General features: G+C 34.9%; 1 protein-coding gene across 3 annotated transcripts in view; it reads left to right on the top strand.

Moving 5' to 3' along the window:
• The window catches only part of FAM13A (family with sequence similarity 13 member A), a 350236-nt gene that overhangs the window by 82738 nt on the left and 253545 nt on the right, over nucleotides 1-13953 (top strand). For 2 of the 3 annotated variants that reach the window (XM_041760046.1, XM_041760045.1), the window contains exon 4: nucleotides 5698-5875. The exons of the other annotated variant lie outside the window; for it this stretch is intronic. In XM_041760046.1, the coding sequence (XP_041615980.1) occupies nucleotides 5698-5875 (178 nt within the window). The remainder of the gene's footprint in view (nucleotides 1-5697; nucleotides 5876-13953) is intronic. 3 annotated transcript variants of the gene reach the window in all.

Genomic DNA, 13953 nt, shown 5'->3' with positions numbered 1-13953 from the left:
TCCCACTGAAATTACACTTACTGTACTTTGTCCATTTAATGTAGCACTACATTTATGGAACGAGCCAAGTTTTGTTAGCTGGGATTTGCCAATATTGTTCAAGATTAGCATATTATATTATAGGAGGCTTCCCTTTCAAAGTGGTATGATTATTTTTTCTATTTTCCTATGTACTGACATTCCCACATAAACAGGTTCTTTAGCTGTTAAATGCTTGTGACTAACATCTAGCTGAGATATGAGCTCCCAGTTTTGACTTTACATAGACTATTTTATATGTTTCTTATATTTTATCTATGCCAGCCTGCCCCCATTAGCAAGCACTCAGTAAATGCCCACAGAATAGACTTGCTGATATATTATTTAGGTATCATTAGGAGTATTTTATCCTGGGACTGATAGGTAAAGTATTGTCTAATTCTTTCTTTTTTTTTTTTTAATCCCAGAGGCCTTTGCCCTTTCATGCAGCTTCCTTCTGGGAGCCAGGAGTATCAGAGTAGATATTGGATAATTTGGTAATAAACACACCTCTGCATTTCATAGAATCTAATCAGAATAAGATTTGTAGTTTCATTAATATCTAAGAATAGAGAGTAATTTATTAAATTTTATTAGTTACTTTATCATCCTGTCCTTTCAGAAATTTGTGCGAGGTCTAGAGAACTGGCATGGGCAAGGGTTGTAAGAGAGCTATAAAAATAAAACCTTTCCTTTTATATAGAAATATACCAATTCCATTAACCAGAAAATATAATTATGTTTAGATAAGCTCTAAAGAAGTGATTCCATTCCTGGGGTATGAAATGCAGGGGTAAAACCCAGGCTAATCCAGTGTAGCTGGGATTTTATGATTATTTTTCTCATTCTTTCAAAATGCATATTTAGAAAGAAATATAATTAATGTTTTGTTCTCATGTGTTCTACACAACATTTTGTGCCCAGACATTCATGTAGGTTTTTATTAAAATGTTCTCCCATATACAGGAACAAGGAAGCTATAATTTATCATAAATAAATTAAGATTCCCACCCCCATTACTTACCAATTCTGCTTATTCATTTGTTGATTCAGGAAACATTTGTTAAACATTTACATGTATGAGACAGTGTGATGGTTGTTTTGTAATAATGATAATAACAATATATAAATTTGTTAGTGTGCCCTGATCAGATCACATGTTCTGAGATCAGACTGCTGTTTGAATTGCAGCTTGGCTACTTGGTAACTGAGAATATAGACAAGTTAATTAATCTCTTTCAGTCTAATCCTCTCTAACTGGAGATATATTAAGCTACCATAGCTGCCATGACAAACTCCTACAAATTTAGTGGTTTAAAACCACACAAATAATCTAGTGTTTCATGGGTGAGAAGTTTGTGGGCTCAGCTGGTGTCTGTACTCCATGTTCACAAGGCCAGAATCAAGGTGTCAGTCAGCCTGGGTTCTTAGCTGAAGGTTCCAGGGGAGAAACTGCTTCCAGGCCTATTTGGATCTTTGGCACTCTTCCATTCCATGTAGTTGTAAGGCCAAGATCCTTGTTTTCTCTCTGGCTTCTTTTTGGCATTAAGAGGCTATCAGCATGCTCAGGCTTGTGACCTTTCTTCATCTTCAAAGTCAGCAGCAGCTTATTGTTCTATCTAATAGATTAGCAAATTTTCATAAATCCTTCGTAAGGCTTAATGAGGAAATAAAAAGCTACTTCAATAAATCTGGCACCATGAGGGTAATATTTTGGTTCTTTCAATGGCTGACTTTCTTGTCGCTCTAAGATATATATCATGGTAGAGATTAGCATTTTGCCTGTTGTTTGGGGTTTTTTTCTCCTTGAGGCTAAGGTCATAAGTACAGTATAACTTCATGGCCATTGAAAGATCAAAGGACATGAAAGCACCAGGATAAATATTCAGATTAAAGTGCCATTCTATGATATAGGTTCAGCATTGCTGATTATGATCATAATCTTTTTTTAATAAGAACAAATACTTGTCACATGGTTCTGTGTTTGCTACTTAATCTGTTATGCAAAAGTTTTTATGGTACAATCTTTAAGTGCTGAGTAGTTTTCTCTGTTTACTATGTATACTCTGTTTGTTGTATGTTTGTGTTTTAGCATAAGAAATGGATCAAATTTAGCTAACAACAGATGAAAGCTTTCAAGAAAACTTATATAATTTGAAGTTCTTGTCCTAGGAGAAGATTAATGTTAAGGAAAATGATGACTATTTCAATTATTAATGATTATTCCATCTGCAAAGTTTTCTCAAACCTTTTGGCTCATGAATTATATTCTCATTTTTATTCCAATTTAATTCTAGAAAAACCTGTAAGTTTCAACCGTCAAAATATTTTGATACAACCACAAAGGGGCATTTCACTTCTGTTTCTGAGACCCTTCTGTGGAATTTCATTGCTAAGTTATCCTTACTCTCTGACCACCAAAGGACACTTTTGTTATCATTTGAATACTCTGTGATCCCCTTCCTACTTAACACTTCAACTCCGCTACTTGTGTAAATGAACTAAATTATTAAGTATTTCTTCAAGATACATTTGGAATATAGATGTTTCTTTTTTTGTATACTAGTTTTACTTTTATAAAAGCATGAAGTTTTATTTCAGTGCTATATCCCTAGATATATAGACACATAGAAAGCATGTGATAAATAATATACATAGTGTGCAGTAAGTATATGTTATAAATAAACGTGCCCCCAAATAGAAACATTTTTTACTTTTTTTATAATGTGAGACTTTGAGGAAGGCATCATAAGTACCGATATCAATGCAAGAACATGAATGACAAGGCAATGTTCATTATATTTAGATAGGAGCAAATGAAAAATAACAAGAAGTAATAATTATGATGAACTTTTACTCTCAGGTAGCAAAAGGCACATTTATACCAACACTGCTCTCCCCCCCCCCCACCCCATGCTGTGCTGGGCATACCTCTAGTAGATTGATTGATAAAACGGGATTTAATTTATTTACTTGAGAGAGAGCAAGAGGGGAAAAGAGAGGGAACCAAAGAAGAGAGGGAGCCGGAAGAAGCAGACTCCCCACTGAGCAGAGAGCCCATCAGGGCTCAATCCTAGGACTCAGATCATGACCTGAGGCTTGACATTTAACTGTCCGAACCATCCAGGCACCCCTGGAAGCCTCCTTTGAAGGTGTTGAGCAGTTATTTTCATTTATAGGAAGTCCTGAGATTGCTGCAGCCTGGATAGAGCAGTGATATTTACCACATTTCTAGAAACAGCACAAATTACAGATTCTCAGTATGTTAACACATAATTAGTAGGAAGAGAGGTGACAAGAAATGTTATGCTAATAAATCGAAGTCTTTACTGCACTGTCAGTGTACTTGAAGCATGGGAGGCAAATTATGAGTATTCAGGTTTCAAAGTCAGTGTGTTACAGTTAAAGCCTCTGAAGTAGAGGACATACTCTACTAATGAGGGAATTGATGTATATATCTTCTATCATAGACAACAAAAGATATTTCTCAACCACTTTTTATTTTTGAGAACATATTTGATGGTTCTTCCATTCATGCTATAGAGGAATTCTGTTTTGTTCAGGTTGAAATTCTCTGGATGTATCTGTCTCCCTTCCCATTACTCATCAGTTTTGTTTCCTGGGAAAATTATTTATATTTCAAAAATTGGAAGTAAATGATGAAAGGGCTCCCTCTTTTTCAAAGATGTTATTGTCATAAACTCATAACTGTTTTCAGTACTTGTTTTATTTGATCTGGTATCATCACATATTAGGATCTCACTTCACTGCCTTAGGATTTGAGGTTTCATTTCAGAGCCAGAAGGCTAATGGCCCATTATCAAGGCTGTTGGAATGCTATGTATCCTTAAATGCTGGAATTAAACCACAGTTTTCAATAGACAGAACACACCCAGGAAAACATCCAGTTTCACTTTGGATTAGTCACTGTAAGAAAATTAAAAAGGCAATATAAAATCCATTTTCTTGTAGTTCATATTTATTTATAAGCATAAAGGTATGAGAAATGGGTAGTTTTCAATTAGTTTTTAATCACTCCAAACTTAATTATTTCCATTTCTTACATAGGATCATAATACAGTGGAAAATAATGCCATCATAAGCAACATATCACGTTTTTATGGGTTATCATAGGTATTTGCATATGATTTCTTTTTTAAAAGTAATTTAAATTAATGTGAAAATTTTCTAATATCAAGAAAACTATTTTGCCCTAAACCTTGTATAGATTACTGGATCACACTGTTGGTAATCAGTGAGAAATAATTACTCCAATTATAAATAGAATGTTCTCCTAAATGATTTTTAAAAAGATTGAGTTTTACACACTTTGATATTGCTATTTTTAGCAGCATCCCTTATTCTAACATTCATAAGAGGAAATGGGGTCATATTAAAAGACATTTCATTAAAACCTCAGTGCTCTCATAAAAACAAATTAATTAAGGTAAAGTTAAAGAACTCACCTAACAAGTAGTTGCATAGCACTATTTGTCAACCTCTCTGTTTTGAGTACTTTACAATTTGAAACTCATTTAATCCTTGTCACTTCTCTATGAGACAGTTAATATTCCTATTTATAAATGATGAAATAGATTTTAGTATACAGTCTAAGGTCACATAGGTAGCAGGTGGCAGAACCAGGATCCTAACCCAGGAAGTAGCTCCTGGGCCTACCTTTCTATTCCTTGCTCTGCTCAATAACACTTTCGGTGACTTTCTGCATGTTTTCAGGATTTTCATTTCCTTCAATGGCATCATGTTATGCATAAATTTTGTGACACTGACTAATCCACTTCCTTTGCATCACATTTGCCTCATGGTGCTGTTTCTTACTTACTTGACTAGCTAAAGCAGCTGACCTATCTAAATTAAGGAATCCAGTGTGTATTAGCAGCAACTGGCTTAAGTTTTCATTGTCTTAGACGTGTGCCTAAAAGGATGGATCATGATTTTTCCCTTAGAGTATTTATTTGCTATAAAAGATTTATATTTGCTTCTGATAGAAAGTAGTATGCAAAATTGTTTTAAAATAACAACTTCTCTGTGCTTAGATATTGACAAAACACATAAATCTTTGAGAATTGAGGGGAACTTTTCATATGTCTGCCTAAATGTTGGCTCACTGTAAGATATTCTTGGCTTTTATATGAAAAGTACATTTCAAATTCTAAACTCTGACACAGGAGAGATAAAAAGCTATATAGAAATTAAAACTTTACTTCAGTTTTCTCTAGCTATAAATTCCTGACCACTAAGTTTAGTCTTATTCATGGTGACCCAGGAATGTCTCTTGTATTAAATTTTATTCAGCTAAGAGATTCTTGTTTTTAATAAACTTGTAGACAATAATCAAATGGAAGGTTCCACTATGGATAAAAAGCCAACCTTTATCTTAATTTTGGGCAAGGAACACACACAAATGAATCATGAAGCCATTTTATTTATGCCCTGAGTAAAGAGCATGATTTTCAGGATGTCTTAGTAAATTTTTAACATTAAAAAAAGTTAAATGCTCAAAAATCAAAGAAAATGGAAAAGTACCTCTTTTTTTTCAATGGCTTATTTGTCTTTAGAAATTTTTTCCTGAATAAAATGTTAGATCTTATTATGCCTCTGTGCTTTTGTTGTTACTGTGAAATATGCCTGAGAGCATTTTTTTATTCTTTTTCTTTCCAGATGACAGAAATGATGCTCAGGAGAATAGCTTAAGAGACTTAATAAAAGAGCTGCCAGACACCCACTACTGCCTCCTCAAGTACCTATGCCAGTTCTTGACCAAAGTAGCCAAGCACCATGTAGAGAATCGCATGAATGTTCACAATCTCGCCACTGTATTTGGGCCAAATTGCTTTCAGTAAGTTAGTGGAGTTTTGCTGTTAATATTGCATACCACTTTTTCCTTATACTGCCTGCAATTACTTGGGTTATAGAATCATATTTCTTGCTGAAAAGTCAACCAATTTATGTTAGTGGAGTTCTATCTTGCTCTTGGGCATTTTAGCCTTGTTTTTCATCCCAACTTTAAAGAAGGTAGATAGGCTTTTTCATGAATTCCACAATTTGTGGTTTTATTTAAAAATTTGGAAATAAGTTTTACTTTCACTAAAAGGGCATTTATAATATTTAATTTGAAACATTGATTAGCAGAAAGGGAAGGAGTATAATATAATGCATAATTTTTTTAAGTGATTGCTAATAGGTGGAAAAATACAAGCTAAGTATGTCAGTGACAGAAAATATAACCTTTGCTACATTTGTTTCCTAGGAATAAACTAGACTAGAAATAAACTCCTCTCCTTGGTAGGTGCCATAGTACCGACCACAAGAATGCTTATAAAACTTCATATTTTCTTTTCCTTGTTATTCCATAAAAGTCTTTAATTGTTGATATGTGAAACATGATCTTGCAATCCAGGGACTTTCTTTTAACTCTCCTATTAATATATTAGTCCCCACTGATACAAACCACATTTCTTCTAGTTTATAAGGACAGGAAAGAATATAGGTACATTTAAAAGCTCTCATTAAAAAATTAATTAATTAATTAATTAAAAAAAAGTTCTCATAAATTCTTAGCAATTTTTTAAATATTGTATCTATTTATACACTCCGTTAATCTATAGACTCATTCAACAGCCCAGAACTAGTAATATTACAGTCCTCAGAATGATTGTCCAAATATAAACTCTGGCTTAGATCGTAGTGACTCTGGGGTTCCAGGACATTCACAGCCTACTATGGTGAGAAGTGCTACCTTAAAAAAAATTTTTTTTAATTTATTTGAGAGAGCGATCACATGAACAAGTGCATGTACATGCAACCAGGAGAGTAGGGGAGAGGCAGAGAGAGAATTTTCAAATAGTCTCCCTGCTCCGAGCCCTACTCGAGGTTCGAGCTCACAACTCATGAGATCACAACTTGAGCCAAATCCAAGAGTCGAACCCTTAACGGACAGCCACCGAAGTGCCCCAAGAAGCTCTACTTTAACAACTATCCCCATTATAACCTTAGAGATTTAAATTTTAAATAATAACATTTCATAGGATACATTAGGGTCTTTTTTAAAAGATTTTATTTGGGAGATTTTATCCCTAGAAAGGAGATGTTGGCATGGGGGTTACTAATGGGGGATACTTTATTTTTATTCTATATACCTCTATTATTATTTGAGTATTTACAATGATAACATTATATGATCATCCAAATTTAATAAACCTATAACTGGAATTACATGTTGAAATGTAATTTGAGAGTCACCCAGCATTCGAAGCACCAAACATTCATCTACTATCAGTACATTTTCTCCCATCTTATGATTATATATTTCATAGCTAATACCTTTTTATATCTGAAATTTCATGTTCTTTTAAAAGTTAATATTATTTCATGAGGATATTCCCTTATTAAAAAATAGTCTTTATTTCCTTTTTAAAAAAATTTTAATTCCAATATAGTTAACACACAGTATTAGTTTCAGGTGTACAATGTAGTGATTCAGCAATTCTGTATATTACTTAGTCCTCATTAAGATAAGTGTACTCTTCATCCCCTTCACTTATTTCACCCATACCCCTACCTACCTCCCCACTGGTAACTATCAGTTTGTTCTCTATAGTTAAGAGTCTGGTTTTTTGTTTGTCTCTTTTTTCCCTTTGTTCATTTGTTTTGTTTCTCAAATTACACATTTGAGTGAAATTATATGGTATTTATCTTTCTCTGACTGATTTATTTCATTTAGCATTATAGTTTCTAGATCTATCTATGTTGTTACAAATGGCAAGATTTCATTCTTTTTATGACTGAGTAATATCCGTGTGTGTGTGTGTGTGTGTACTATATCTTTTTTATCCCTTCATCATTGATGGACACAGGCTACTTTCCTAATTTGGCTATTGTAAATAATGCTGCAATAAATATAGGGGTGTGTATATCCCTTTGAATTAGTGTTTCACATTTTTTTTGGGTAAATACCCAGTAATGCAATTACTGGAACATAGGGTAGTTCTCTTTTTTTGGGTTTTTTTGTTTTTGTTTTTGTTTTTTTGTTTACTCATGAGAGACACAGAGAGAGAGGCAAAGACAGAGGAGAAGGCGGCTCCCTGCAGGGAGCCTGATGTGGGACTCGATCTCTGGACCCTGGGATCATGCCCTGAGCCAAAGGCAGGGGCTCAACCACTGAGCCACCCAGGTGCCCAAGGGTAATTCTATTTTTAATTTTTTTAGGAATCTCCATAGTGTCCTTCACAGTGACTCTACCAGTTTGCATTCCCACCAGCAATTCACAGGGTTCCTTTTTCTTCACATCCTCACCAACACTTGTTTTCTGATTTTTTTTTTTTTATTTTAGCCATTCTGACAGGTGTGAGGTGATATCACATTGTGGTTTTGATTTACATTTCCCTGATGGTGAGTGATCATATTTTCTTGTGTTTGTCAGCCATCTGTATGTCTTTTGGAGAAATGTCTGTTCATGTCTTCTGCCCACTTTTTAATTGGATTATTTGGGTTTTTTGGTTTTTACTTATTTCGTTAAAAAAAAAACACCTTAGGGTTTTTACTTATTTGGTAAAACTCTTTGTATACTATGGTTACTAACCCCTTATCAGCTAGATATGTCATTTGCAAATATCTTCCATACAATAGGTTGCCTTTTAGTTTTGTTAGTTGTTTTCTTTGCTGTGCAGAAACTTTTTATTTCAATATAATCCCAATAGTTATTTTTGCATATGTTTTCCTTGCCTCAGGAGACCTATCTAGGAAAATGTCACCATAGCCAGTGTTAGAGGAATTACTGCCTGTGGTCTCTTTTAAGATTTTTATGGTTTAGGTCTCATGTTCAGGTCCTTAATTCATTTTGAATTTATTTTTATGTATGGTGTAAGAAAGAAATCATTTCATTCCTTTGCATGTAGCTATCCAGTTTACCCAACACCATTTGTTGAAGAGACCATTATTTTCCCATTGCATGTTCTTTCCTGCTTTGTTGAAGATTAATTGACCAAATAATTGTGGGTTGGTTTATTTCTGGATTTTCTATTCTGTTCTATTGATCTGCGTGTTGTTTTTGTACTAGCGCCATACTATTTTGATTATTAGAGCTTTGTGATATAACTTCAAGTCTGGAACTGTGGTACCTTCAGCTTTCTTTACAAGGTTCCTTTGGGTATTGGGGGACTTTTGTGGTTCCATACAAATTTTAGGATTGTTTGTTCTACTTCTGTGAACAGTGCTATTGGTATTTTGATGTAGATTGCATTAAATGTGTAGATTGCCTTGGGTGGTATGGACATTTAACAGTATTCTTTCAATCTATACATGTAGACTATGTTTCCATTTGTGTCCTCTTCAATTTCTTTCATCAGTGTTTTATAGTTTTCAGAGTACAGGTCTTTCTGTTCTTTGGTTAAGTTTATTTCTAGGTATTATTTTAGGTATAGTTGTAAATGGGATTTTTTTCTCAATTTCTCTTTCTACTGCATCACCATTAGTGTAGTGTATAGAAATGCAGCAGATTTCTATACATTGATTTTTGTGATCTGCAACCTTACTGAATTTGTTTATCAGATCTAATAGTTTTTTGGTGAAGTCTTTAGGGTTTTCTATATATGGTATAATGTCAACTACAAGTAGTGACAATTTAACTTCTTCCTTACCAACTTGGATGCCTTTTATTCCTTTTTCCTGTTTGATTGTTCTGGCTAGGACTTCCATTACTATGTTAAATAAAAGTGGTGAAAGTGGACATTCTTGTCTTCTTCCTGACCTTAGGAGAAAAATCTCAGTTTTTCCCCATTGAGTATGATGTTAACTGTGGGTTTTTCATCTGTGACTTTCATTATATTAAGGTACGTGCCCTCAGAACCTACTTTGTTGAGGGTTTTTATCATGAATGGTTATTGTACTTTGCCAAGTTCTTTTTTTTCCATATCTTTTGAAATGACCATATGGTTTTTATCCTTTCTCTTATTGCTATGATGTATCACATTGATTGATTTCTGAATATGGCACCCCAAGTATAAATTCCACTTGATCATAGTGAATGATTTTTTTAATGTATTGTTGGATTGGTTTGCTAATATTTTGTGGATTTTTGCATCTATGTTCATGAAAGATACTGGCCTTTAGTTTTCTTTTTTGTAGTGTCTTTATCTGGTTTTGATATCTGGGTAATGCTGTCCTCATAGAATGAATTTGTAAGCTTTCCTTCTTCTTTTGTTTTTTGTAATAGATTGAGAGCAATAGGTATTAGATCTTCTTTAAATATTTGGTAGAGGAGCAGCCCGGGTGGCTCAGCAGTTTAGCGCCACCTTCAGCCCAGAGCCTGATCCTGGACACCCAGGATCAAGTCCAACATCAGGCTCCCTGTGTGGAGCCTGCTTCTCTCTCTGCCTGTGTCTCTGCCTCTCCCTCTTTCTCTCTCTCTCTGTCTCTCATGAATAAATAAATAAAATCTTTTTAAAAATATAAAATAAATATTTGGTATAATTTGCCTGTGAAGCTGTGTGGTCCTGGGCTTTTGTTTGTTGGGAGTTTTTTTGATTACTTAGTGATTCAGTTCCATTGCTAGTAACCTGTCTGTCCAAGTTTTCTATTTTTCCTAATTCGGTTTTGAGAGGTTATATTTTTCTAGGAATTTATCCATTTCTAGGTTGTCCAATTTGTTGGAATATAGTTTTTCATAGTGGTCTCTTTTAATCCTTCGCAATTCTGTGGTATTGGTTGTTTCTACTCTCTCATTTGTAATTTTGTTTGAGTCTTTTTTTTTTTTATGAGTCTAGTAAAAGGTTTATCAATTTTGCGTTTCTTTTCAAAGAACCAGCTCCTGGTTTCATTGATCTCTTCTATTTTTGGTTTTCTTTCTTCCTTTATTTTTTTTAATTTCTTTTTCATTTATTTCTGCTCTAATTTTTATTATTTACTTCCGTTTGTTGATTTGGGATTTTATTTGTTGTTCTTTTTCTAGCTCCTTTAGGTGTAAGGTTAAATTGTTTCATATTTTTCTTGCTTCTTGAAGTAGGCCTGTATTGCAATAAACTTCCCTCTTTGAACAGCTTTTGCTGCATCCCAAAGATTGGGACTGTCGTGTTTTCATTTTCATTTATCTCCATATTTTTAAGATTTCTTCTTTGATTTCTTGGTTGACCCATTCATTGCCTAGTAGTATGTTATTTAACTTCTGTGTATTTGTGTTCTTTCCAGATTTTTTTCTTGTGGTTGATTTCTAATTTCATAGCATTATGGTCAGAAAAGATCATGGTATGTCTCCAATCTTTTTAAATTTATTCAGACTTGTTTTCTGGCCAAATATATGATCGGTTCTGGAGAATGTTCCATGTGCACTTGAAAAGAATGTATAATCTGTTTTAGAAGGGAATTTTTGTAGTACAACCTGAAATCTGGCATTGTGATGCCCCCAGATATGGTTTTCTTTTTTAAAATTCCCCTGGCTATTCGGGGTCTTTTCTGATTCCACACAAATCTTAAAATAATTTGTTCTAGCTCTCTGAAGAAAGTCCATGGTATTTTGATAGGGATTGCATTAAACGTGTAAATTGCCCTGGGTAACATTGACATTTTTACAATATTAATTCTGCCAATCCATGAGCATGGAATATTTTTCCATCTCTTTGTGTCTTCCTCAATTTCTTTCAGAAGTGTTCTATAGTTTTTAGGGTATAGATCTTTTACCTCTTTGGTTAGGTTTATTCCTAGGTATCTTATGCTTTTGGGTGTAATTGTAAATGGGATTGACTCCTTAATTTCTCTTTCTTCAGTCTCATTGTTAGTGTATAGAAATGCCATTGATTTCTGGGCATTGATTTTGTATCCTGCCACGCTACCAAATTGCTGTATGAGTTCTAGCAATCTTGGGGTGGAGGCTTTTGGGTTTTCTATGTAGAGTATCATGTCATCGGCGAAGAGGGAGAGTTTGACTTCTTCTTTGCCAATTTGAATGCCTTTAATGTCTTTTTGTTGTCTGATTGCTGAGGCGAGGACTTCCAGAACTATGTTGAACAGCAGTGGTGAGAGTGGACATCCCTGTCTTGTTCCTGATCTTAGGGGAAAGGCTCCCAGTGCTTCCCCATTGAGAAGGATATTTGCTGTGGGCTTTTCGTAAATGGCTTTTAAGATGTCGAGGAAAGTTCCCTCTATCCCAACACTCTGAAGGGTTTTGATCAGGAATGGATGCTGTATTTTGTCAAATGCTTTCTCTGCATCTAATGAGAGTATCATATGGTTCTTGGTTTTTCTCTTGCTGATATGATAAATCACATTGATTGTTTTACGAGTGTTGAACCAGCCTTGTGTCCCAGGGATAAATCCTACTTGGTCATGGTGAATAGTTTTCTTAATGTGTTGTTGGATCCTATTAGCTAGTATCTTGTTGAGAATTTTTGCATCCATGTTCATCAGGGATATTGGTCTGTAATTCTCCTTTTTGGTGGGGTCTTTGTCTGGTTTCGGAATTAATGTGATGCTGGCCTCATAGAACGAATTTGGAAGTACTCCATCTCTTTCTATCTTTCCAAACAGCTTTAGTAGAATAGGTATGATTTCTTCTTTAAACGTTTGATAGAATTTCCCTGGGAAGCCATCTGGCCCTGGACTCTTGTGTTTTGGGAGGTTTTTGATGACTGCTTCAATTTCCTCCCTGATTATTGGCCTGTTCAGGTTTTCTATTTCTTCCTGCTTCAGTTTTGGTAGTTTGTGGCTTTCCAGGAATGCGTCCATTTCTTCTAGATTTCCTAATTTATCATCAAGACAGTGTGGTACTGGCACAAAAACAGACACATAGATCAATGGAACAGAATAGAGAACCCAGAAGTGGACCCTGAAATGTATGGTCAACTAATATTTGATAAAGGAGGAAAGACTATCCATTGGAAGAAAGACAGTCTCTTCAATAAATGGTGCTGGGAAAATTGGACATCCACATGCAGAAGAATGAAACTGGACCACTCTCTTTCACCATACACAAAGATAAACTCAAAATGGATGAGAGATCTAAATGTGAGACAAGAGTCCATCAAAATCATAGAAGAGAACACAGGCAACACCCTTTTTGAGCTCGGCCACAGTAACTTCTTGCAAGATACATCCACAAAGGCAAAAGAAACAAAAGCAAAAATGAACTATTGGGACTTCATCAAGATAAGAAGCTTTTGCACAGCAAAGGATATAGTCAACAAAACTAAAAGACAACCTACAGAATGGGAGAAGATATTTGCAAATGACATATCAGATAAAGGGCTAGTTTCCAAAATCTATAAAGAACTTATTAAACTCAACACCAAAGAAGCAAACAATCCAATCATGAAATGGGCAAAAGACATGAAGAGAAATCTCACAGAGGAAGACATAGACATGGCCAACATGCACATGAGAAAATGCTCTGCATCACTTGCCATCAGGGAAATACAAATCAAAACCACAATGAGATACCACCTCACACCAGTGAGAATGGGGAAAATTAACAAGGCAGGAAACAACAAATGTTGGAGAGGATGCGGAGAAAAGGGAACCCTCTTACACTGTTGGTGGGAATGTGAACTGGTGCAGCCACTCTGGAAAACTGTGTGGAGGTTCCTCAAAGAGTTAAAAATAGACCTGCCCTACGACCCAGCAATTGCACTGTTGGGGATTTACCCCAAAGATTCAGATGCAATGAAACGTCGGGACACCTGCACCCGATGTTTCTATCAGCAATGGCCACAATAGCCAAACTGTGGAAGGAGCCTCGGTGTCCATCGAAAGATGAATGGATAAAGAAGATGTGGTTTATGTATACAATGGAATATTACTCAGCAATTAGAAACGACAAATACCCACCATTTGCTTCAACGTGGATGGAACTGGAGGGTATTATGCTGAGTGAAATAAGTCAATTGGAGAAGGACAAACAGTGTATGTTCTCATTCATTTGGGCAATAT

The sequence above is a fragment of the Vulpes lagopus genome, chromosome 6 (genome assembly GCF_018345385.1).
Source record: "Vulpes lagopus strain Blue_001 chromosome 6, ASM1834538v1, whole genome shotgun sequence".
NCBI lineage: Eukaryota > Metazoa > Chordata > Mammalia > Carnivora > Canidae > Vulpes > Vulpes lagopus.
This window is presented reverse-complemented; position numbering and strand designations above follow the sequence as displayed.